Here is a 25011-nt window from a genome sequence, read left to right as displayed (position 1 = left end):
CTTTGTGTGGTCTGTTTTGAAATGGCTGCTTAGCTTGGAGACGTCCCACACCCTATCAGTCATGAAATTGCTTCATGAGTTAGACACACTGGCCTTGACACATAATAACCATGTCTCTTAGAAGTCAACAAAACAATGATTCAAACAAAGTAAGTATTGATTAATTCATACAAAAGGTCTGGACAATATGGCAAAAATATAGCTCATGAAAAAGAGAGGATGCTGTAACTCACCTATGACTAATTCCTAATTACTTTTGTTCCTTATCTTTTGTGTATTAGGTCAGGGTGTGATAGATGACCAATAACAGAGGAGACAGTTTGAGAAAATATGTATCTTTATAGTTAAGTCCAGCTTCTATTTGAGCTCTGAGTCAGTGGAGAAATGGAGGCTTCAAAGACCAAAATGATCCCTGAAATGATCCTCAAAATCTGTAACATGGTTTTACATCATATCTAGAAAACACTACAAACACAGTAGAATAATTATAAAAAACAAAGTGCATTTAGTCATAGTAGTTTATAACAGACATTTATTTCATAATAACCCAAGTCTGCTCTCTCAGGTGATATTCACTAAGTGGTTAAAAAACAACATAACTTCACTGTGTATTTGTACCTGTGTGGTTTAATGAGTTCATACTCATGGGGTGTTTGTTACGCAAACATATTCATATATGTAAAAGTACTGTATAAAAGACGACAAACATATCTATTGAGGGCTCTGGGTCCATTAGGATCCATTAAAATCTTCATCACAGTAGAGTCTTAGGTGAGCTTGTTTTTTAAGAGTCTCATTCGGTGCTCTGGGTGATCCACTTCATCCAGTCGAGGTAGTTTCTGACCTTGGTGTAGACGCCAGGGTAGTAAGCATAGGCACAGCCAATGCCCCAAGATACAACGCCCTCCAATCTACCGTTACAAATAAGAGGTCCTCCTGAGTCACCCTGAGAATGGAAAAGGAAACGGTTAAACATTTTTATTCAGGTTGTGTGACACGTTTTGATGTAAAATACCCCTAAAAAAATGAGGACTATGAGTAATGTGAAAGGGGTTGTTCATAGTCATGAATCAAGAGAGAATTACCACCCAAGTCTCCAGTTTCCTGCAGCTATACAGAGCTTTTTTTTTTTTTTTAAAGGTGCAGTGTGTAAGATTTGTTGACATCTAGTGGTGTGGTTGCAGATTGCAACCAACTGAGTACCCCTCCGCTCACTCCTCTCCAAGACTACGGTACCATTAGCCACCGAGTGCAAAACTGTGGTAACGCTGTTTCGCCTCGCTCAGAGGACATCTTTACCATAATAACACTACTTTAGGAGCAACGGGAGTCAGGCGGCGGCTGGCGGTACCACGGTTTTGCACTCTGCAGCTCACGTTACTGCAGTTTCACAAGCGTGTTGGAGAACTACGGTGTCCTTCAGGTAACTTTAAAACGAGAAAGGCTCTCTCTAGAGCCAGTGTTTGGTTTGTCCGTTCTGGACTACTGTAGAAACATGTTTTTTTCTCAGGAATTGGTGAAGACAAAAACAGAGATACAAGCCAAGCAATGAATATTAGACTTAAATTTGTCAGTTGGTCATAACCCAGACTCCAAATAAATAACGTTGCTACTGTTTGCTAACACATCTGCCAACTTTATAAGGCGATGATATGTCAGTGTTGTGTTTGCAGCTTGTTCCACTGCCCCCAAGTGGCCGAAAAAAAATCTACTTTTACAGCTTTAACGGTATCATAAAAATAAACAACTCAGATGAATTGTTCTTCACTCAGTTTGAGAGTAATACTCATTTCAGTATTGCGTTTTGAAACACACACGCACATACATGTGACTTTGGGCCTCACCTGACAGGAGTCTTTCCCACCAAGGCGCGAGCCAGCACAGATCATGTTATCTGTGATCCTGAAGTAGTAGTAGTACCAGCACTTGTTAAAGATGTCCACATCCACAGACCTCAGTACAGATGACAGCTTGAAGGTGTTGAGCAAGGTCACACCCCAGCCGCTGACTGTGCATCGGGCAAAGTCGGCCAAGGGCGGTGAGTTCAGGTCTGGCAAAGAAGCCAGCTGGACCATGTCGTTGATGATAGCTGGACGGTCCAACTGAACCACAGAGAACACATCCTTCAGTCAGTCAACACTAATGCTGAAGGTAGCATTGTACATTTTCTATTAGCATTCAAATGTGAGTAAAGAGGGTTATTGCTCTTCTAAATGACCTCCCCCGCTGTCTGTACTATTGATTGATGACTCATAGAAAATTGCATACAAACACTGTATAAAACAGAACACAATGAATAAAACAAGAGCAGACGGAGGCAGGAAAGGACAAGTACATCAATGTGAAGCAGATTATTCAATAAAAGGGGTTGTATTTAACTGTATCTCAAGCAGATCTCTGACAAAAATTGTTATAGTACACTGGAAATTCAGTTTTGAAAATCCCTGATTTGCACAATAAAAAGCAATGAGTCAGCATTCACTGACTGGAAGTGAAGTCACTAAAAGAGCCTTTTCATTGTGTCATAGGCACGTCAGTACTGAGGCAACTAATAAAATGGGAACTGAGTACTACCTGTGAAAATAGTGTTCTACATTTTGCTGATAATAATGATAATTTAGTTGAGTAAGATTTAAAATTCAGGACTTTTAATTGTAGTATTTTTTCCTTTGTTGCAGAGGTGTGGACTCGAGTCACAAATTTGATGACTTTAGACTTGACTTGACAAAATCAAAAAAGACTCGACTTGGACTTTAACATCAATAGGCCCTTTTCACAGAAGCCATTCTGACATGTCATTGTGGGGTTAACACAGGTCTAATTAATAACATTAATTCTAGTCCCATTCTATTTAGTGTTTCACAGCCATTACAGTGAGCCAGCATGCCAATAAACAGTAGGGCCCTGGTCCATCTAAATGGATCAGGGCTTTAAACCTGCAGTAGGCAGTATGTTTTTGGCATCATTGGGCAAAAATTCCATAATAACCTTTCAGCATATTGTAATTCAAGTGTTCTGATAGATAACTAGACTTCTGCACCTCCTCATGGCTCTGTTTTCAGGCTTTAAAAAATCTAGCCCGTGACAGGAGACTTTGACCAATCACAGGTCATTTCAGAGAGAGAGCGTTCCTATTGGCTGTTCAATTAACAGATGCAGCTGTCAATCACTCCCCAACTTTGATCAAACAGTGTAACTAGGCAGTGCTGATCAAATATGAATCAATATGTTACTGTAATGCCTATTTCTCGCCTCAAATGTTTTCAGAAACATCTTGTAGTGTACTGTTTAGCTGTAAAATGAAAAAGTTTGCTCCTGCTGGTGGGCAGTGTTTGGTATTTCCTCAACTTATCTCAACATGGCTGCCGGGTCACAAACTTTCTAATTTTACAGCTAAACAGTACACTACAAGATGTTTCTGAAAACATTTGAGGCGAGAAATAGGCATTACAGTAACAGAACATTGATTCATATTTGATCAGCGCTGCCTAGTTTGACAGTTTGATCGGAGTTCACGAGTGATTGACAGCTGCTCAGAGACGGCAGCTGGACGGCAGACTCCAGCTCGGCTCTGATTGGTTGTTTTGCTCCGGTCTGTGAAATCTTGCAGATGCCATTAGGAGCACTGGAGGACACAGAGGCACATGATTTTTTTCAGATTACCTGTCTCATGCACTACTGTCACGATATAGTGACCGTTTTATAAAAATATTTTTTTTTTTATCATATTTGTTCCATTTCTACCCACTGCAGCTTTAATTAAGTGTCTGAAATTGGTTTCAACTCAAGCTCCAAATCACAGAATATATATCAAATCCATATATTCTGTATCAAAACACAACCCTGTGTCATATTCACCGTCATCCCTTACCTTAAGCAGCATGATATCATTGTTAAACGTCCAGTGTTGGTACTGGTAGTGCTTGATGACTAAGGAGACAGTGAACCGCTGCTCAGAGCCATCATTCTTGCCGATGTGGTGCTCACCCAGGACCACTTTGATCATGTGCTTCCTAAAAGAGCAGCGTAGAGGGCAAAGGTTAAGATTGTTATGGTGCTTGTTCATCAGCTACAGATCAGACAATCCAACATTTCTTTCAGAGTTGCTCCAGATCTAACATCTGTTCTATACGGCTTTGAGATTTGAATGCAAGGTGCAGCTTCCGTGGATGTTAAAGGGATAGTTCGGGTGTTTAGAAGTGGGGTTGTTGAGGTGCTTATCCAGTTTAGATGGATTACTTACAGTAGATGACGGTCGGCACACCCCCAGCATCGAGAAGCAGGAGTTACCAGCACCAGAGCAAAGCAATACAGTGCTGTGAACGGGGACGGCAGTAAAACGTATTTTAGCCACCTAAAAGAAAGGCTCACCCAAAAAAAAAAATGAAATCTGTTTAAGTGTGCGTTATATTTAGAATTTTTTCTGACGGCGAACTGAACTGAAAGTGAAACATATCTATACTGTTTTTGTCATCTGAGCCTGTCGGCTTTGGAGAGAGCATAGATAAGTTTCATTTTTCAGTTCAGTTTCCCATCAGAAAGGAGAAGGAAAGAGCTGTCTGACTGCAAGATAAAGTGGTGAAAATATCCTAAATATATCGTACACTTAAACTGATATTGATTTTTTTAAGGTGGGCGACTCTTTTTGGTGGCTCAAATATGTTTTTCTCCCGTCCCCGTCCACAGCACTGTAATGCTTTGCTCCAGTGTTGGTGCCCCTGTCTGTTTCTTCAAGCTGCGAGCATATTGACCGTCACCTACTGTAAGTAATACACCTACTATGGCTAACTACCTCATACAACCCCACTTCAATACACCCAAACTATCCCTTTTACTACACCGATCAGCCATAACATTAAGACCACTGACAGGTGAAGTGAATGACATTGATTATCTCATTACAATGGCACCTGGCAGTGGGTGGGATATATTAGACAGCAAATGAACATTTTGAACTTTGAACTTTGTGTTGGAAGCAGAAAATGGGCCAGTGTAACGATGTGAGCGACTTTGACAAGGGCCAAATTGTGATGGCTGGACAACTGGGTCAGAGCATCTCCACAACTGCAGCTCTTGTGGGATGTTCCCGGTCTGCAGTGGTCAGGAACTACCAAAAGTGGTGCAAGGAAGGAAAACCGGTGAACCGGCAACAGGGTCAGACCCAAGGCTCATTGATGCACGTGGGGAGTGAAGGCTGGCCCGATAGAAGAGCTGCTGAAGCTCAAATTGCTGAAAAAGTTAATGCTGGTTCCGATAGAAAGGTGTCAGAACACACAGTGCATTGCAGTTTGTTGCGTATGGGGCTGCGTAGCCGCAGACCAGTCGGGATGCCCATTGTGACCTAATGTTATGGCTGATCGGTGTAAATCTGGCCCTGTGAGTTCCCCAGGTGTAAATCTGCATAACTCACGGTCTCCAGCAGTGGGCAGCAGACACCACCCACTGCCGGTGGATGAGGGTGCCTCCACAGAAGTGGTAGTTCCTGAACAGGAGGGAGGCCTGATACTTGATGTCGTAGGGTTGTACCGGTGCGCCACCGATGATTCTCTGCCCGTACACACCTAAAGAGCCGAGCATCGGATTAGACACACAGAGACGGAGAGGGTCTATTCTATAACATAAAATAAGCTTGTAACTTTTAGCTTTTACTAGTTACATGAAGTCAGTATATGTATTCTCAGATGCCTCACCTGTTAGGTTTACAACAAGCAGAAGGAGCAGTGAGAGGTGACAGGATTGAGCCAGGTTCATCTTAGTAACTACACCAAAAAGAAAGAAAGAAAGAATAGAGATGGTCAGTATCACCAGCCATACACTGGTAAAAAAATGTCCAATAATTTCTATTGCAATCTACAATCTATTTATTTATTTATATTAACCCTCTGAGATCCACAATAGACCTATTCGGTCTTTTTTTAGGGGGGACAGGAGGTCTTTAGGGGGAGATAGCAGGTCAACAGTAAATGTCACATAGAAGGGGTGTACATCATCTGAAAGCTGGGAACCTGAAGATTAATTTGAGAGCACTGTGTGTCAAGTTGTTCTCGTCGTTAGTCAGAAATATACATGAATGAATGAATTGATTAATTAAAATAAATTGTAAAAGTGTATATGGGTTTAGGATATTATGATGGAAGTACTGTATATGATGGCCATCCCCGTGCTCTGTTACGTCTCATAAATTGTTGCAGCAATTTTTGAGTTCACAGATTTGGCGTTAACAGAGTAATAGCTTCACTTTGTTCGCTTGTATTATCAATTAAGGACATTTACTAGCATATATGTGCACATTCTTCCACAGGATCTCAGCAGGACAAATCAGTGCTGTAGGTTCAATTTTCACCGCACACCAGAAATTATTCTTGAGTTTACAACCTTTGAACTTCTACAACTAAGATCATCTTTGATCGGTGGTTTAGACGCATAATTACTGTGCATAGTCAGAAATTAAGTAACAGGTGGAGACTTCCTATTGGTTGCATTACTGGTTTCAAGTTTCAACTGATTTCTTTGGTGCTCGGCCCTTAATCCACAGCCCCGCAGCTAAATAACAACAATACTGAATCAAACTAAAAATCCGGTTCAATACAAAGCTGCCTCACCTTTTCAAGAGTCAAGTGAGAAAACCGTCCAAGCATCCAAACGATGCCACGCAAACTCTCATACACTCCTCTCATACCGGGACATAAAGCTTGAGAACTCTCAGGCCTCTTTTTATACTGTAACCACGCCCTTCGCTTTCATTGTTCTCCCGACATTGTCCGCCATATATGTAAGCACACACAGAAAGCCAAACGTGTGACCTAGTACATGATTTTTTTTAAACATTACCCATCTCTTTCATTACATCTCTCTTTCTAAGGCCTTTGTTGTCATAGGTTCAGCCTATTGTGAAGTAGCGGAGACAAAGCGAATCTTTACGTGGATGAAACCCAACCAGCCGGAGAAATGCTAGAATATACTCGCCAGACATGTTGAAGGTGTATCCAATGATGTTATAGAGGGCAAGACAAATGATGTCTGATACATACTGTATATTAGCCCCCTAGTATCAACCTGAGACGTAGCAGGACTCTTTACTTGAACAAAGAACTACTTTTTCCTCATAAATCCTGTTTGTAATTGGACGGAGAGTTACGGTGACTGATCATGTCTTTTGTGCTTCTGTTTTCCCCTCAAGTCGACTTAGGGTCAACGTGAAACAATCGAGGCAAATAGAGCCAAATCAGTGCCACAGCCTGGCCTGTGTTCACGCTGATAAGTCTGATCCAGCAGGGGTATAGCTCTTGTCTGCAGTGTCCTTCCTCTCCTCTCTCAGCCTTTTCCATCTCCCCAGGTGTCACTCTCAATTAGTTTCCCAGCAGTATGTTGTGTTTTTTTTTTTCCATTCTTAGTTCCCACACACACAGGGGCGTTTGGTTTGTAACTCATAGCCTCCATACAGTCTGCGCTCCCCAAAGTGTCATTCCAACTGTTAGGGTGAAAGGTGATAGCGTGCTCCGCTCTCCCTCAGGTGCAAAGCCGAGATGACAAATAGGATGCCTTTGTGTGTGTGTGTGTGTGTGTGTGTGTGTGTGTATGCGTAGAGAGAGAGAGAGAGAGAATGAGGCAGGTGCCTTACACAGAACTGCATGTTCTGAGAAAAAGTGACTTTTGACTTTTGTGTTGATATAAAAAGACGAAATAGGTCTCTAGTTGTCCACTGATTTGGACCAATTATCCTATGGGAGAGGTGGGGATCATTTGTTTCATTTCATTTATTATCCTAATCCATCCCATTATTATCGTACTTTTTGCTTCCTACAATGTTATAATATCTATTCTAACCTGTCAATATATTGATTTCAATGAACTGGCATTTAAAAATAGTTGTTTTAAGAGTAAATGCTGCTAGCTGAAAGTTACGGCAGACTAAGTTAGATTCCGTTTTGTATACTGTATTGTTGTGTGTAGGAGCTGGAGCGGGCAGTAGATTTGACGTGGAGGTTCTGTTTCCCCTGTGTGTTTACCAGAGAATAAAAGGAGGTCAACTATAAAGAGATCCTGGTGTCATGGCGTCTTTACTATCTGACCAACACAATGCAGAAGTCCACCTGTTACACGTATTCATATTGTGTTGTGTATTAATTTAGCCAAACAAAAATATAGTTGCACGTTAATAAAGCTAAATCTTAATTTTGTGAAAGTTTGAGCTAAATCAATCATAAATGCTGTGTATTTAAAGGGTCAGTTTACTCAAAATGCAAAAAAAACCAACGTAGTTTCTCATTTACCTCTAGTCATATAGTCATGCATGCTGTGGTCTTGTTTTTGTTTAGATATCTGTCTGTCAGATTTCTGCCTCTACTCCAAAACAAATGAATTAAATGGATTATCTTTTGTGATGCTCAAAATAGCGGTGGGCAATATTTTATTTTATAATGTTATAGGGCTGGGCGTTATGGCAAAAAATCTTCTGTCTTCTAGCAAGTAACCTATTAGAAATTTCTTTTGAATTACTGCCAAATGACCCCAATATTTACCTAAAAATGTATTGAAAATTACTTTATTATAAACATTATTTAATAATTATATTCTGCTATTTCCCAATAACTGGTAATTTATTTTATACATTTCCAGGAAAAGAATACAAAGTTAATTGAAATGCTTTATTTCCATGTCTGCTGATAAATGGATAATAATTAGCAAATAACTTCTTTGAAATTTCTTTCAAAAAATCCCTGAACCATTACATTAGCTACCAGGTTACATTTGTGTAGACAATAAGTCACACAATGGTGAGATTTGTGTCTGATCAGAAGTGTCTTCTATTAGTTTTGGTTTTCCACCTCCGATGTAGAGCAGCGCACAGCCGCTTCTCAAGCCTACGGGCCCTATTTTAACAATTATATGCTATTTCAGCATATAATTATTAAATAATGTTTATAACAATGTAATTTTTGATACATTTTGAGGTAAATATTGGGGTAATTTGGCAGTAATTTGAAAGAAATTTCAAATAGGTTACTTACTAATTTTCACCTAATTAACATGAAATTTGCAGACCTGTAAAATGAAGTGTTACCAAAATTAAATTCCAGTCACCTCCATTGTGTTACAAAATCGATCTGGAGGGCTAGATACCACTCACGGTACAATAAATAGTCTATGTTTTTTTGGGTTGAACAGACCCTTTAAAAATGTCGTCATATTGTAAAGACCAAATTCAGGTCAAATATCTGCAATATTTCCAAAATATTTGCATGTGTGCTTATGAAATAGAAAAAAAACAACATCCTGATGTTTGAAGGTGATTGACTGTGAGTGTTGGTCCAGGAAACACCTGACAGAGGGATGTCACACAAAGCCGTCTCTCTCTCCCATTCTACTGGGTGAAGCATCAATTATTCAGCTAGCTCTAAATGTGGGACAAGAGCAGGTCTGGCTGGAGATTCTCCTCCCATGCTGTGGATGATGCTGACTTGCCAGGAGGCTTACGATGACGAAGATAATAGTGATGATGATGATCCGGCTGATGATAACGAGTTATAATTGTTGCAGACATGATGATTCATACTCGTACAGAGGATCACTTCTTGTGCGTCTCGTCTGCGTAGAATACCTCTGTGGTGTCTTGACTCATGAGTGAATCTCCCCACGGCTACAAAACAAAGACACACACACACACACACACACACACACACACACACACTCACACACACACACTCACAGTGGGCTATTGAAACATTTCAGCACGGATAAGCCTGGATGATGACACAGACAGAGCATGCTGATACAGTATAGATGAACCCGCTCGGCACAGTACCCTGCGTTGCCATGGCAACAACGTAAGGCCTTTCGACAAGTCAGGAGGGTCAGGAGGAAAGAGTTGTGATAGTGCTGGGATGGCAGGAGGAGGGGAGGTGATGGGCAGTTTGTGTGTGAAGGTGAACTTTGTTGCTCTCTTTTCTTTTCAATCAATGCTACAGTGTTGTGTGGACCCTGGTGCTGCGTGTCACGGTGAAGGATGAAATTAAAAACTGGAGGATAAAGGTTGATATGTGACTGACTCCTACTGTTTTCCAGAAAGGAGTGGATGTCCAGTGCTGGAGGCTGGCAGACAGGAGGAGAGGACACTGGTTGTCTGGCTGCAGGGGTTCAGCTGCTGGTATGGTGTTCTAGGCCTAAAACCTCCACAGCTATGATGATGAGCCTGCTCCTGTGTTTATGTTGTGTGCTTCTGGACCTCGTGACAGTCCACAGTGAGTACATGCTTTTCAGTTTTGCAAATATGTGATGATTTGTTCAGTTTCAAATGTTAGATTCTGTTTCAGTTTAATGGTCTTAGCTTTATATTAAAGAGGTGGCCAGTTTAAAAGTTTTAAACTTTTTTTTTTAACTAATGGAAATATGCGTTTTCACTTTCTTGCTGAGAATTAGATGAGAAGATTGATACCTCTCTCATGCTTGTGTGGTAAATGTAAAGCCAGCAGCCAGTTAGCTTAGCTTAGCATAAAGACTGGAAACAGGGGGAAACAGCTAGCCTAACCTGGCTCTGTCCAAAGGTAACAAAATCTGTTTACCAGCACCTCTAAACAACAACGCTGCATTTTACAGAGGGTTATTTGCCAGACTTCTATTGGCTGGGAGCAGAAGCTCCTGGCTGGCAACAGGTCTGGCACATAAGCAGCCCGTTCCCATTCCCAGGGCATCAAATACCAACGCTTTATCCCGACTGTTGGCGTTCGATACCGCCACACAAGGCATTTTAGGTGGATTTTTTTCACCCAGGAGACCGCTGTTTGTGTCCAGTGCGAATTGTTTCACGTTACAATCAGCTGTTCGTTCGTGTCCCGTGTTCACAACGTCCAGTCACGTTTGCACTGTAAAAACGTAGAAACTTTAAGCCCAACCATGTTGTTTTTTCCTAAACCTAACTAGGTGGTTTTGTTGCCTAAAGCTAAGTAAGTGTTTTTGTTTAATTCCCAAAGTTAACATAAAAAAGTGACGCCGCGGGGTCAGACAAGGCGTCAGTATGTGACGAATTGGGATGAGAACGTGTTGGGTCTGGCACATAACCCCCAGTAAAATGGTGAATTGTTGTTTTTATACTTGTATGAATCCAACAACATTGTGGCAAGAAAGTAAATAAGCAGTCAAACTATTCCTTTAAATTGCTTTCCTCTACTCTACATTGTTAGCTGTTTGTGATTATTCCTCATCTGTGTTCATCAAAAATTCTTATATACTTAAAGTAACCGTGCATAAGTGTTCCCGTGTTACCGTTCCCATCCTGTCTCCTACGTCAGGCCTATAGCCTGAAGTCAATGTACAGTAGTTGAGCTGCTGCATAAGGCATGCAGGGAGAGCCCCTGCTCTAGTGTTTCAGAGCCCAGAGTGAGGTGGTGACACTAGAAGGTCAGGTTATATTGGATTACCTCCAGTACGCAGCGGCTTCCCAGGTGACAGGAAACCACTAATTGTTAGGCCGGGTCAATGGCCTTGAAGGGAGGATTAGGAGGGCCTCACTCTTTATGTTCATGTTTTATAAGATGGACTTTATAAGCGTAACTGAAATCCATACTTGAGGAGCTGCAGGATGTTTTGTGTATTTAGATGAAAGCACGAAGGAATCATTTCAGTTTTTTTTATATGAACATGACATATTTGTGCAAGTATGTTTTTGGGAAAGTGGTTTTAATATCCAGCTTTTGAGAGGCGAAAAACGTCTTCAAGGATCAACAGCAATGTTAAAAAACTCTAAATCCATCTGCCTGCAGATCTTTCTCACGCCTTGCCCTGTGAATGTTTTTGTTTCCATACAGGCCGTGTGCTCACGCAGGGCCGTATAGTAGGTGGTCACATCGCTGCGCCAAACTCCGTCAAATACATTGTGTCGCTGCAGAGCACCAGGGGTCAACACTTCTGCGGTGGATCACTGGTTCACAGGTACTGGGTGCTGACAGCAGCGCACTGTAACATCGGGTAAGAATGTTTTTACAATAGTTGTCATCAATAAGCTGTTGATCCTTTTTGTTGTCGTTGTTGGGTGAAGAATCAAAAAAAGCAATTTTGTCACGATTTCCATGATGGGAAGGTTAAATGCTTTTTTATGTTTTAAAATTTGTAGCCATGTTAGCAGACGTGGCTCTAGGGATGTTGGTCGGTTGGTCGATCTACCACTTGAGTCCAGACTGAAATACCTCAGCAACTGTTGGACGGATTGCCATGAAGTTTAGTACAGACATGAAGAACAATCGTGTTCCACAGATGATGAATCCTAATGACTTGGCTGATCACTTAACTTTTCATTAAGTGCTATCATCAGATATTTTGTCCAGTATTTGGTTTATGACCAAATACCTGCAAGACTAATGACAATGTTTGTTGACTCATTCATTGACCACGTCTAAAGACACACCCGTCCTAAGGTATCGACCATCCGACAAGCAGTTCTGATGAAGCATACTAGCATCTAGCATTGTCATACTGACATTAGCAATGCTTGATTACACTCTCACAGGGCCGCTAGCATGGCTGTAGACTATTATGTTGTGTCTCAATTCAGATACTTCCGTTAGTACACTTCCATGTAGTACATTGTGTACTTACTTGCGTAGTGCATGAATTTCGACAGGGTTGTGTTGTCTCAAATTGAACATGGCTTCATTACAGACTGCTAAATTAACCAAATTAACAATACTGATGCTTTCTGTCCAACAACAGTATAGTGGTACTTAACTTACATTTGTATAGTGCGTTGTTCATCGGAGCAACCACTGCTGGAACCTCCCCTTCCGCTACGTAGCCAAGGTAGCCACCGTTGAGGGTGAAAAGTGTCTTTTTGACAATTATGAGTACAACATCCGGGTACTCATAGTGCACTGCATTTTGCCATATACTTGTCAGTGTGAACGCACTTATGCACTCAAAATAGCAAGTGTATGTACAGAAGTAGGCAAATTGAGACACAGCATTAGTCTTCTACAACCTAACAACCTAAGAAGCTAACTTGGCATGATTTTATATTGTGAGCAGATGGTCTCAACAGATGCCTAAAAGCAAACATCCATTCTGCTACGAGTAGGCAACGTCAAAAAGATGCCGCTTGGTCATGACGCAAAGTAAACCTGTATACAGGCCACTGGCAAGTCAAACAGCACTCAGATGCGGTCAAGTCAGCTGACCTTGGCACATCATCAGTGTGTGTGTGTGTGTGTGTGTGTGCGTGTGTGTGTGTGTGTGTGTGTGTGTGTGTGTGTGTGTGTGTGTGTGTGTGTGTGTGTGTGTGTGTGTGTGTGTGTGTGTGTGTGTGTGTGTGATCTTAACTGGATCCAGGAAATTGGCCGTACTTCTGTTATACTGTCCCGGTCCTGCCTGCACACAGTGAGCCATTGTTCCCTGGCAGACAAACTGTTCTGGCTTCACGTGTCTTTGTGACTTTGAATCCTGGTCATGAGTTGTCATGTATGTCATCACTCCCACCTTCCCTGCCTATTGACATACGGTACTATGTAATATGGAAATGCGCTGTCTTTTAGGGCAGAGCACATGATGATAGTGGCGGGCGACTACATCGTAAATACCTTTGAGGGCACTGAGCAGTACGCTAAACCCCACAGGCTGGTTACCCATCCCCTCTACAACAGGAGCTCCAACAATGCTGACATCATGCTAATTAAGGTACTGCAGACACAGAGCCAACATTTAGCCACACAACAATGGTCAGCATAACATTTAAAATGTGTTGATTAATGCTTAAATAGATTTGGACATATTTTGTCATTGAGCTACAGTTTGCCTTTTTGTGCTTTAAATATTTCACTGAACTTTCATATATAAATTATATATAGATATTTACAGTATATGTTCTTATCACTTATGGTTTAAAGGTTTAAAACAGTACAAATGATTGTATGGAAAATTACTGTTTTTGTCTGTTTTAGTCATACAAGATCATACAAGTGACAATTATATATATGTACTATAATCAAGAGGAATATTACCTCTGTACTTTATTACTGCTCATACTCAGAGGTGGTAACGCTATCACACTCTCTATCACACCACCACACCATTTATATTACCGACATTACTCCATCGCAATAACCAGATTAGGCCATAAAAAGAAGCACTTTTTATTCTTTGTGACACGGTGGGCAAATCAATGTATTAAAATACATGTTAAATATACTCTGTGCTCTTCAAAGACATCTTTTGCAATCACTGAAAGACTGTTTCTTAATTTTGATTCCCTTTAAAAATTTAAAGCTGCACTATTATTTTTTTTTTGGCAACTTGGAGAAAAAAACGATTAACACATATTTGACACATTATCACCTGAAGTTGATGAATGTGTTAGCAAACAGTTGTCTATTTAAAGGTGCTAAATTCGATATCCAGATCATTAATATAGCATCAAACAACTATTTGCTATGTAAAGATACAGAGAAGTTATGTCTGCTGAGCAGAGAATGAAGTCGCTCTCCCTCTGTGTGTGTAAATAATAGAATAAAAGGCTCTGCAGGATTGGATGATGATTGTTTTGTTAGTTTGTCACTGCAAACTATTTTCTCATTGATTCATTGTTAATATAAAAATGCTGATTAGTGAATCTTTACAAATTGTATTTTGATCATGTTTGACATGTTTGAACTTCTGATTTTGGGTCCAGTTGCGGGCCCCCATGGTGCTGAACAAGTACGTGTCGCTGGCGCCGCTCCCCAGGCCGGGGACAGGAGTGGTCGACGGCTTGCTGTGTCGGGTGTCCGGTTGGGGCTACAACAATCTGGTTGGAGGCCAGGCACCCTTCACCCTGAGGACGGCCACAGTGCCCATTGTTTCAACTGCGAGGTGCAACAGCAGCGAGTCCTTTGACGGAAACATCACGGCAAACATGATCTGTGCCGGCTACAGAACCGGAGGGAAAGACGCATGCAAGGTACAAGAAGACGAATGCTGGTAATGATTTTTAAACAGTTTCAGCTGTGAGGTAAGTGGGTGTTGCACATCAGTGCCTGCCCAATCTGCCCTATTGTGACCAACATGATCATTTGATCCTTGAAAAGATATTAAATCCATTTTGAAATAATACATTCTCCAAGGTCCCAGCCTTGGTTCCCAGTGTATATCAAATAGCGCAGGGTCATCCTCTTTTCATCAGCTCACATCAGAGCGAAACAATAACACAGTTTTGGGAAGCTCATCCCCATGACAGTATGAGGATATACAGTTCATCATATCAGTGTTGGTTCAGCTACAAGCTTTTATTAAGCAGACGTGGCAGGCCACCCTTAGGAACTGTTATTAGTTATGATAGTTACAGAAGAGATAGAAAAGCAGCCCTGAAATAGCACCTGGGCTGAAAACCTTGCTGTAATTTGTAGCCAGAGACAACAGCATTCTCCTATTTGATTATTGGTATCATGAAAGAATTCCAGCCCCTATCTTTGATGTGAGAAGAAAATTATATGAAATTCAATGTGTGATATACCAGGAGGCTATATTTCGCCTTAGGTAAAGAGCTGAATGACTAATTAAAATGTGCTATATTTAACCCTGCGGTAGAGAACTTTGTGTGTTGGCATTTCCAAGTGGCAGCAAGAGATTATATGATTAGATGAATCCAACCATCCTGTGTGAAGACAGTTTTGTTTCTCACGTCTGTTGTTGGTCTTTTTTGTGTGTGTGATGAACTCACATGCAGGCACATGTGATTTCCAGACATGTAAAAACATCATTGCTGTTTGTAAGGGTAAAAAACTGTGACAAATTCACATATAAGCCAATGTGGAAATGGCATTTCACATGTTATAAAATGCACATGTATGCTCATGGGGTTTTTTGGCAGTGGGAAACCTCCGGGTCTGAGAAGTGAAGCCAATGAGTAAGTGCCTTAAACTTGCGTTCTTTCTAATAGCCAGCAGGGGGCGACTCCTCTGGTTGCAAAAAGAAGTCTGATTGTATAGAAGTCTATGAGAAAATGACCCTACTTCTCACTTGATTTATTACCTCAGTAAACATTGTAAACATGAGTTTATGTTCTCAATCGCTAGTTTCAAATCTTCTTCAATACAGCATGATGTTCATTTAGTAAATTATGGTCCCATTTAGAGTCAAATAGACCATAAAGCAGGGTATGCTTTAGGGTGTGACTACCTTGTGATTGACAGGTAGCTACCACGGCGTTGTCCGGTCGGGAGCTGTCCGTGTTTTCATCTTACAACTTTAACCCTTTCAGGTCATGAAAGTTAATTATAACCTTTTGGTTGCCTAAAAATGTCTTACTCAGTGTTCGGTTGTACTTAGCTCCATCCTCTCGTGTCACTTCTGGTTGCAAAAAAAACAACATGTCAACGGCCAAAATGCCAAACTCGAGGCTTCAAAACATATAAAAAATATATACAGAATATGTTTTTTGTACATTTCACATGTGATACAAATTCACATGTTGAAGGCACATGACATTTTCACATGTGAAATGTAAAGTTTAATTTTATAGGCTTATTTTCAGCCTATTGTGTGAACAGGATGCTCATCTCTGTTAGAGCCACATCTTGTGGTTTAAGTTCAAATTGACCATCGTACTCTTTAATGTCTTGCTTGATAAAGAAGTGACCTACAGTAACTTGGCCAGGACATCCGAGACACCAGAGTAGTTAATGCTTCTTGAAACTGCTCAGACTCTTAGTTTCATTTAGTGTAACACCAATCAAGGACACTAAAATGGATTTACAGTAATCTACGAGAAACTCAGCTCATTTGTTTTTTCATGAGGAACACTGTGACGTGATAACTGATGGAGGGTGTTGTCTCGTCCTTGCAGGGAGACTCTGGCGGGCCGCTGGTGTGTAGGGGACGTGTCTACGGCGTGGTCTCCTGGGGCAACGGCTGCGGTGATCCTAAGTTTCCGGGAGTCTACACGGCCGTGTCCAGATTCCGCCGATGGATAGACCAAACCATCTACGGGTCGTACCTGCGCTGCACCAAATACTGATGAAGATAATGATACGATCATGAAAGTAACCATTTATGCCTGAAAAGGGTCATTCCCCTGAAAATGTGCTGACATGGACCAAAGGTGGCTCTGTGGAAAATATGAAGAGCTTCCTCTAAACCATGGCTCTGATTATTCTGATAATGTTTTCAATACCAATATAATGGTCTCATAATCTCAAATTATCCAGCTGGTCTCTGCCTGCTGCAGTAATTGTAAGATCTACAACAGTGGGCACTTTATAAGCCTTCTGTATATGTAATCCAGTGATGTAATGTTCATAAATTGAAAAAATAAATACTATTTGAAGTCAATAAATATTCAAATTTAGAGAATGTGTTGAGTGGTGAATGGGACTGAAATTCAGCCCAGGACTTTGAGATGGAGAGGCCGTTTAAAGCGAGAAACTTTTATGGCAGTAACTTCAACACTAATGCAGTTTTGTTGTACAACGGTGTAAGTTTGTTTGGTCAGAACTTGTGTTTGATTATGTGAAGAACAGATTACACATGACTATACTCAAATATTTACCTGAGTTTACGAGTGTCTTCTGATTGTCTACAGCTAACAACATCTCTGAAACTGGAACAGTGAGCTGGAACATGAGGCAATCCAACATAACAATCCATATGACAGAAATGAATACATATAATGTGATCATACGTGAGAAGGTCGATCCAGGAGGATGTCGAGCAGCTTCCCGGCGTCGCCAAGCCGATAGAGCCAGAGCAACACGACCTCCTCTCCACGCCAAATAGATAGAGCCATTAGCATATGAATTCTTGAGTTATGGCTAAATTCTAATCAGTTCATCTTTGAGTTCAAGTAGATGTTTGTGCAAAACATTAAGAAATTCCTTCAAGTCGTTCCTGAGATATCGCATTCACGAGAATGGGTTGGATGGACGGACAACCCGAAAACATAATGCCTCCGTCCACGGCTTACTTGGTTTGGTATAAGCAGTTGCTTATGGTGGAGATAGATACTAACCTACATTACCGAGTCAGTTCACTGACTGTGACTGTTCTCCACTCGTGCTACATTATCGTTTAGCAGCATCACCCAATAATAGTCATTTTTGGCTGTGGTGCAAAAATTACATAATCTTGCTTTAAAAAAAAAAAAATACAAACCTTATATATGATGTTGTTGTGATGATAAAATGTTGCCAGGTCCTCTGTTTTGCTCAAATGGCATTTTTTTCGTTGTGCTGGGGGTTGTTGGGTTTAGATCCCCGTATCACTTCTCATTTTCTATCTCTTATCTCCTTTTCTCGTTCTTCTTTCCTATGTGAATTGACACCATAATTCTTAGAGGTCTCACCTTATTTTTTGGTATTAGACTATTTTCTGTGTTTGAACTGTATTTTTTTTCACTAATCTGTACATGAAGATCTGCAGCCACTTGTTCAAAATATATATATATATATAAAAACAGTGAATAGTATCTTGTGCATGTATGATGTTCAATATGGGCAGGTTTGTTAAAGCTTACTAATGAATTAAAACAACCAATACAGAATGCAATTGTGATGACGATATAACCATATGTTGTGAAACTGAAAGAGTTGTTATTGAGATGTTCTGATATGAAAGATGAGCCTCTGATAAAATCATGGCCTCTGTATAAGTCCAGGGAGTAGGTGTATCATGACTGCACCTCCTCTATGAATAGTCAACGGCATATCAAAGTTATCTCCGCTGCAGGCTCAGATATCGCCTTTCATCTCATTGTCTGTGTAATGATATTTGGTTAAGTTCCTTTTGAGAAAGGATACGTCAAGACTCAATACACCTGTCCAGTTCTCAGTGTTCTTTACTGTTTATATCTGTTTCGTAAGATCCCTTTGTGATGCTGTTCATGCAGAAGACACGTTTATATAAACACTGCAGACAGCAGTAGGCGGTAAACCCGATGAGAATTAACCCAAAGAACATCCCAGGAGGCTTCGTTTAACAAAGCAAACCAGTTTTCATAACGTGTAACTTTACACCTATGCACCTATTCTATAGCGTGATAACAACACACTAAAATGTTCTCAAACTCCTTTTGTGGATATTATCAATATTCCTATAAATCATCATCTTAACAATGGAAATGTACAGTGGGAGGTCACACATCTCAATATGAAGTTATCTGGATCAGAGCTGCAACGATAAATCGATTAGTTGTCAACTATTATATTAATCGCCAGCTATTTTGACAATCAGTTTGAGTCACCTTTTTAAAGAAAAAAAGGTCAAACTTCTCTGATTCCAGCTTCTTAAATGTGAATATTTTCTGGTTTCTTTACTCCTCTACGACAGTAAACTGAATATCTTTGAGTTGTGGACAAAACAAGACATTAGAGTTAGATAATCCATTTTTATATTAATGTTGTTTATATGTTCCAGAGGATTGGTACTATAAATGTAACCTCAACTGTTTGTCATATAGCACTTGATGTTCAGGACCACTTCACACCGGCCATTGAAAATCTGTTACTACAGCTCCAATAGTTCATATTTTATTCTTAACTAATTCAAGAAATGAACTGCTGGCTACAACATGTTTGTTTGTAGAACCAATCCATCAAACTATTATTATAAGAATGTTTATTTCAATAACAAGAACGTAACAACTGAGGCATTAAACAATATTTTATGAAACAGGAACAAACTAAATAACTGTCATCATTGCAAATGCAATAGAGCTGTAACAATTAATCACTTAATTGAGTAGTTGTCAACTATTTTGATAATCGATTAATCGGTTTGAGTATTTTTTTAAGAAAAAAAAAGTACAAATTATCCGATTCCAGCTTCTTAAATGTGAATATTTTCTGGTTTCTTTACTCCTCTATGACAGTAAACTGAATATCTTTGAGTTGTGGACAAAACAAGACATTTGAGGACGTCATCTTGGGCTTTTGGGATATTAATCACTATTTTCTGACATTTTATAGACCAAACAACTAATTGATTAATCAAGAAAATAATCGGCAGATTAATCAACATTGAAAATAATCATAAATTGCAGCCCTAATCTTTAACCTAATTTCGCTAATTCGAGTAAAACCTGGAGAAAGCTGGAATCTAGACTTTTTTTTTTCTTAAAAAATAACTCAAACCGATTAATCGATTATCAAAATAACTGGCGATTAATTTAATAGTTGACAACTAATCGATTAAGTGATTAATTGCTGCAGCTCTATTGCATTTGCGATGATGACAGTTATTTAGTTTGTTCCTGTTTCATAAAATATTTTTTAATGCCTCAGTTGTTACCTCTCATCCAACACCTCCACATTGATATTATAAGTTCTCTAGAAATTGTGGTGAAAACAGATGACAGGCCCTCAGTATTAAACTGGAAGTGCACCATGGGGCCAAAAGTCACTTCTTTTCAGCCTATAAAACACTGCCATCCTCTGGTGAGATCGGACTCAGTGGACCATAATGTCACACTCACGACCAAATAAATCACCAAATTTGTCAAATTTGTAAAACAGGTTGGAAGATTTGACATCTCTAACTCGTCGAGTGGTGTCTTTCCCAAAGATCTGCATCGGTTCACATTGTCTGTTGCCATCTCTGAATAAAAGTCTCCATTTATTTGTGTGATTGCATCTCTACTAGATCCCGGAGAGTGGAGCCTCTGCTGGTTCACCACCACGACTCCAACTGGAAGCTTCTCTGAGCTGCACCAGAAAAAGAAAACAGCAGCTCCCTCGCCAGGTCTCCACCGGGATCCGTGTTTTGCATCGCTCCTCAATTTGCATTTCTCCCTCAGATTGTTCCGTGCGTCGCGTTCAGCCGCTCGAGACCAGCGGGCGCTCCTCGAGCTCTCTGTTGAACGTGCGCCTCCATTTCCAAAAGCATTACGCGCAGAGAAAGAAAGAAAGAAAGAAAGAAAGGAGAAAAAAAATCTGGACATTTTTTTAAAAATAATGTTGCCGAAGCTTCTCGAGCTGGGAAATTGAGGACATTTTGATTTACTGTTATTATTATTTCTGTTGCGTATCTACCTACAGGAGACAGACACGTGTCTTCTGGGTAAACAGAAAAAGGGCTAGATCGTGTCAGCATTGTGTTTTTCCTCTTCCATCCTCTTTTGTTTCTTTACACACCGACTCGAGTTGAAGCTGTTTTTGGCGACGGAGCTTTTTTCCATTCCAGTTTTGTTGTGCGCCTTTGGTGATAATAAAGAAGAAGACGCATATTATTTGGAGATGTCGGAAGTGCTGCCTTTCAACGAAGAGAAAATGAGTCATTATGGAAATGAGGGCGACGAGGGACACCTTTCCTTCACCTGTCGTCTTCAAGACACCAACAACTTCTTCAATGGATCACAGAACAAACGTCCGCCGAAGCTCGGACAGATAGGAAGGAGCAAACGGGGTAATTATACAAATTAAGGCGTTTTCACTTTGTGTGTGTTGGATGGTGGAGCATCAATAAGGATGGCACCCAGAAAGGCAACACCTTTGCCATGACATAGTCTCCACTAGACCCTAATATCAGACACATTACATGTTGTTTTGCATGCGTGTGGGATGTTTAAATATTCCATTCGCATTGCAACACCAAGTGTGATGCGCAGTGCGTGCTGATGTTTAAATGCCTCCTTGAAATGCTGCTCAACACAGTTGTGCTGAAAATCCCCTCCTCAAAAAATGAATGAATGATTGAGATTGATATGACATTTTTTTGTGTTTTGCATGATACATTTGCAGGCTGTTTGTGTTTTTGAGCTTTTGTGTGTGTGTGTATTGCATTCTTGATTAAAAACCCATGAGATGAAGATCCTTAAAAAATTGATGCTCTAATGCATGCACACAGTTGCATGTACAGTATGGTGCACAAAATGGCACAAACATGTAGGAATTGCAATCTGTATAGGTGCACACGCGCAGAACATTCACATGCATCACACACACACACACACACACACACACACACACACACACACACACACACACACAATCATGGTTCTCTATTTTGCACACTCTTCCTCTCTCATGCATCACACACACACAATCATGGTTCTCTATTTTGCACACTCTTCCTCTCTCTCATGCATCACACACAGACAATCATGGTTCTCTTTTTGCACACTCTTCCTCTCTCTCATGCATGCATGCACACAGTTGCATGTACAGTATGGTGCACAACATGGCACAGCATGTAGGAATTGCGATCTGTATAGGTGCACACGCGCAGAACATTCACATGCATCACATAAGCACACACAATCATGGTTCTCTTTTTGCACACTCTTCCCTCTCTCTCATGCATGCAAACACACACCACTTGTGCTCATATACTGCGCAGTGCTAATGGTTCTGTGCTTTTTTAATGCAACCTCCCTGTCAGTCGCTGGTTGAGATTTTTTCGAGACGCCACACCAAAGATGAGCCTCCCCTCATTAACTCTCTCCTCCTGTCATCCACAGTTGTGATTGAGGATGAGAATGGCGACGACGAAGCGAAAAATGGAACAGAGAAGACCCCGGCAGAGGCTTAGAGCGCTTGGCTCAGCACCCCCATCCCTACCCCTACCCAAACCCCCACCTAAAAGACACTCTTGAAATTTTTTATGGCGATATTTACCAGTTTTAATCCAAAGACACTGTATATAAGCACTTTCTCTCATGTGGCAGCAAGCAGCACTTCCACGCCCTCCTCTCCCAGTCAGTCATGGCCATCCGGGTGACACACACTGCTGGCAGGCAGGGGCGGGAGACGGCAGCGAAGGAAGACCCCCAGGTGGACCCCCCCACCCCCTGACACACACACACACACACACACACTCAGACAAACAAACACACCCTCGATTGCAGGGTTTCGCCATAAATCCAAAAGAAGACAACAAGAGGGGGGGAACGAGGCGAAGGAAGGAGGCGAAGGAAGGAGGCGACGCTGTCGAGATGCAGAAATCAGGGACAGGATACAGAAATAAATCTCTAATATAAAAACTAAAGCACACACTTCTCCTATATCTTATCAATCAAACCTATGGTACCATTCTTTCTGCTCTTCATTTTTGATCGAGGGCGAATGAATAACAGAGTTTGTAAATATGGAAAGGGTAGCCCATATTTTCTTGCACAAAAAGTGGGAAACTGGTTTGTTCTCTGTGTTGAAGACTTTATTTATTGATCCTTTGGAATATGTCTTTTGCAGCGACTTAAGGCCCGAGGGAGTGTCCTTTTGTATGTCGAGAAAACTTCGAGTGAATGGGAGTGACATTTTTGTTTTTCACTTAACAATTCTCGATGTTGCCTGAGTGTTTTTTGTTACCATACTTTGCAGCTAACGAGTCATTTATATACGGCGTACCTACCACCTGTTTGTAAGCTTCCCAGGCTTTCACCTGGATTGGTTGATACTGTAAACTTGACTGTATACACCCTATTGATAAACTATTTATATTGCATTGTGCATTATCGTGCGTGCCAAATCTCATGAGGGGATAATACTGTACCTGACGACTTGTTCTTATTTTTGTGCTTTATACATTTACTCATACGATTCAGTTGTTTTGTTGGGTCGCCATTTTTTAGGGCTCTTTCTTAAAAAAAAAACACTGAGATACCAACTCATGCATGGCAAATATGAAATCATGCATGCACGGCAGAAGCTCTGAAAACTCTTGTGTATTCTTGAAGCACCTCGTATACAGCTTTGAATGACAAACCTCGAGAAACAGTCTTAATTCTGCGTTGTACTGTACGACTCACACTGATTTGTACAGTGGCCTAATATCTTGTAATAAAGATTATGACAAAGTACTATTTACTGTTTAGTGTTGATTGTGGTTTAAAGGAATTATGTAATCGATGTTGCTTTTCTTTGTTTTTTAAACTGTTTTAAAACTGTAGCAAAAAACACAAAAATATAGTTTTGTATCAGAAAGATGAAGACACTATAGCGAATAGCTTGTCTGGCTTTTGGATAATGTTCCTTGTACAGTTTCCTATGTTGTTATTGGATTGCCTACATGGCTGCCAAGGAAGGTCAAGTCAGCATTTTCCACTGTGAGAAAGTAGCATCCCATTCTTTGGAAACATCAGATATGGGAGGAGAGACAGAAAAAATGGGATAAAAGATGAGCGAATAATCTCATCAAGAATTTTAAATCCACACTCCTGATGTTGTTAAAAGGAGAGTTGAGACACTCGGCTCGGACGGCTGCGCAACAGACCACGATCTCAGAAAGTATTGCAGCATAGCAAATGATTCTGTGGGGAAAAAATGTACGCCACTGCTTCCCAATGCAATAAATGTCTGTTTGCATCTAAAATCTCAGCTCCTCTCTTTAATCAAGTCGTCTCCTTAACTCCGTTGCCAGAGATGTAAATGGTGCAGGGGGCACCGAGGCGTGAGGAACACTGATGAGACGTGACATTTCCAACTCTGCTGTGGTGACTAAATGATTCATGTTGTGTGACGAGCCTCTGTCAGCGTACGGCATCTTAAACCCGGACCGCCGGGATGTGTGCTGGGAACACATAACATGCAACACACACACACACACACACACAGGGGCACATGCACTGTTTCAGCTCCAACTGCAGGCAAGACTAACATATTGCCAGTCTCTGCCTCCCCAGTCTTGACAGACATGAAAGGGGCTGCCTGGGCTGGGTACCATGGTAACAGATGCACCTTGCACTCGATGGGTGCTGGGGATGGGTTTTCGGTGCAGAATAGTCTTCCCTGAGCCTCGGCTCGATACCATCGCTATCTTTAATGGAATGTTCTCCATTCTCTTATCTCTGCCCTCTCCTCTGAAGACCCCCTATTCACTCAGTGGCGTGACCGCATTATCCTGCCAAAATAGTCCCTTCTTCCAAGACGGCAGTCAAGCATGACAATGGCGCCTACTGCAGTAACAGCCTATCCCCCTCTCACGCAGAATGAGAGGATGTTACAGTTAGGGAGTAATGTTCTATGATTTTCTGTGCGCTGGATCCTTTCATCCAAAATGTTGCAGTGAGTGGCGTGATGCGATCGGAGGACCGAGCTCGGATCAGCCTTAACACGGGGTCAGATA

General features: G+C 41.0%; 3 protein-coding genes across 3 annotated transcripts; 2 read left to right on the top strand and 1 right to left on the bottom strand.

Moving 5' to 3' along the window:
• Window positions 1-456: 456 nt before the first annotated feature.
• On the bottom strand, window positions 457-5751 carry LOC141777149 (putative trypsin-6). Its single transcript, XM_074651149.1, has 5 exons — window positions 5691-5751; window positions 5411-5561; window positions 3872-4013; window positions 1845-2102; window positions 457-946 (listed from the first exon to the last, which is right to left on the bottom strand). The coding sequence occupies exons 1-5, from the start codon at window positions 5749-5751 to the stop codon at window positions 794-796; spliced, it is 765 nt and encodes a 254-aa protein (XP_074507250.1). The 3' UTR covers window positions 457-793.
• A 4318-nt stretch (window positions 5752-10069) lies between these two features.
• Window positions 10070-18670, top strand: LOC141764720 (trypsin-like). The gene is made up of 5 exons (XM_074630167.1): window positions 10070-10241; window positions 11805-11964; window positions 13521-13662; window positions 14654-14920; window positions 16805-18670. The coding sequence occupies exons 1-5, from the start codon at window positions 10076-10078 to the stop codon at window positions 16973-16975; spliced, it is 906 nt and encodes a 301-aa protein (XP_074486268.1). The 5' UTR covers window positions 10070-10075; the 3' UTR covers window positions 16976-18670.
• A 1954-nt stretch (window positions 18671-20624) lies between these two features.
• Window positions 20625-23746, top strand: camk2n1a (calcium/calmodulin dependent protein kinase II inhibitor 1a). Its single transcript, XM_074630180.1, has 2 exons — window positions 20625-21354; window positions 22409-23746. The coding sequence occupies exons 1-2, from the start codon at window positions 21186-21188 to the stop codon at window positions 22477-22479; spliced, it is 240 nt and encodes a 79-aa protein (XP_074486281.1). The 5' UTR covers window positions 20625-21185; the 3' UTR covers window positions 22480-23746.
• The last annotated feature ends 1265 nt before the right edge of the window (window positions 23747-25011 follow it).

The sequence above is a fragment of the Sebastes fasciatus genome, chromosome 1, assembly GCF_043250625.1.
Source record: "Sebastes fasciatus isolate fSebFas1 chromosome 1, fSebFas1.pri, whole genome shotgun sequence".
In the NCBI taxonomy this organism is placed as follows: domain Eukaryota; kingdom Metazoa; phylum Chordata; class Actinopteri; order Perciformes; family Sebastidae; genus Sebastes; species Sebastes fasciatus.
The sequence above is the reverse complement of the archived record's forward strand: the minus strand, read 5'-3'. Positions and strand labels throughout refer to the sequence as shown.

Bases quoted from the DNA above. Each gene is read 5' to 3' on its own strand.
- camk2n1a (XM_074630180.1), top strand. From the start codon at position 21,186: ATGTCGGAAGTGCTGCCTTTCAACGAAGAGAAAATGAGTCATTATGGA. The intron at 21,355-22,408 runs GTAATTATACAA...TGTCATCCACAG, and splicing joins GATAGGAAGGAGCAAACGGG to TTGTGATTGAGGATGAGAAT.
- LOC141777149 (XM_074651149.1), bottom strand. From the start codon at position 5,751: ATGAACCTGGCTCAATCCTGTCACCTCTCACTGCTCCTTCTGCTTGTT. The intron at 5,562-5,690 runs GTGAGGCATCTG...TCGGCTCTTTAG, and splicing joins GCTTGTTGTAAACCTAACAG to GTGTGTACGGGCAGAGAATC. The intron at 2,103-3,871 runs GTAAGGGATGAC...TCTGTGGTTCAG, and splicing joins ATGATATCATGCTGCTTAAG to TTGGACCGTCCAGCTATCAT.
- LOC141764720 (XM_074630167.1), top strand. From the start codon at position 10,076: ATGTCCAGTGCTGGAGGCTGGCAGACAGGAGGAGAGGACACTGGTTGT. The intron at 11,965-13,520 runs GTAAGAATGTTT...GCTGTCTTTTAG, and splicing joins GCAGCGCACTGTAACATCGG to GGCAGAGCACATGATGATAG. The intron at 13,663-14,653 runs GTACTGCAGACA...TTTTGGGTCCAG, and splicing joins CTGACATCATGCTAATTAAG to TTGCGGGCCCCCATGGTGCT.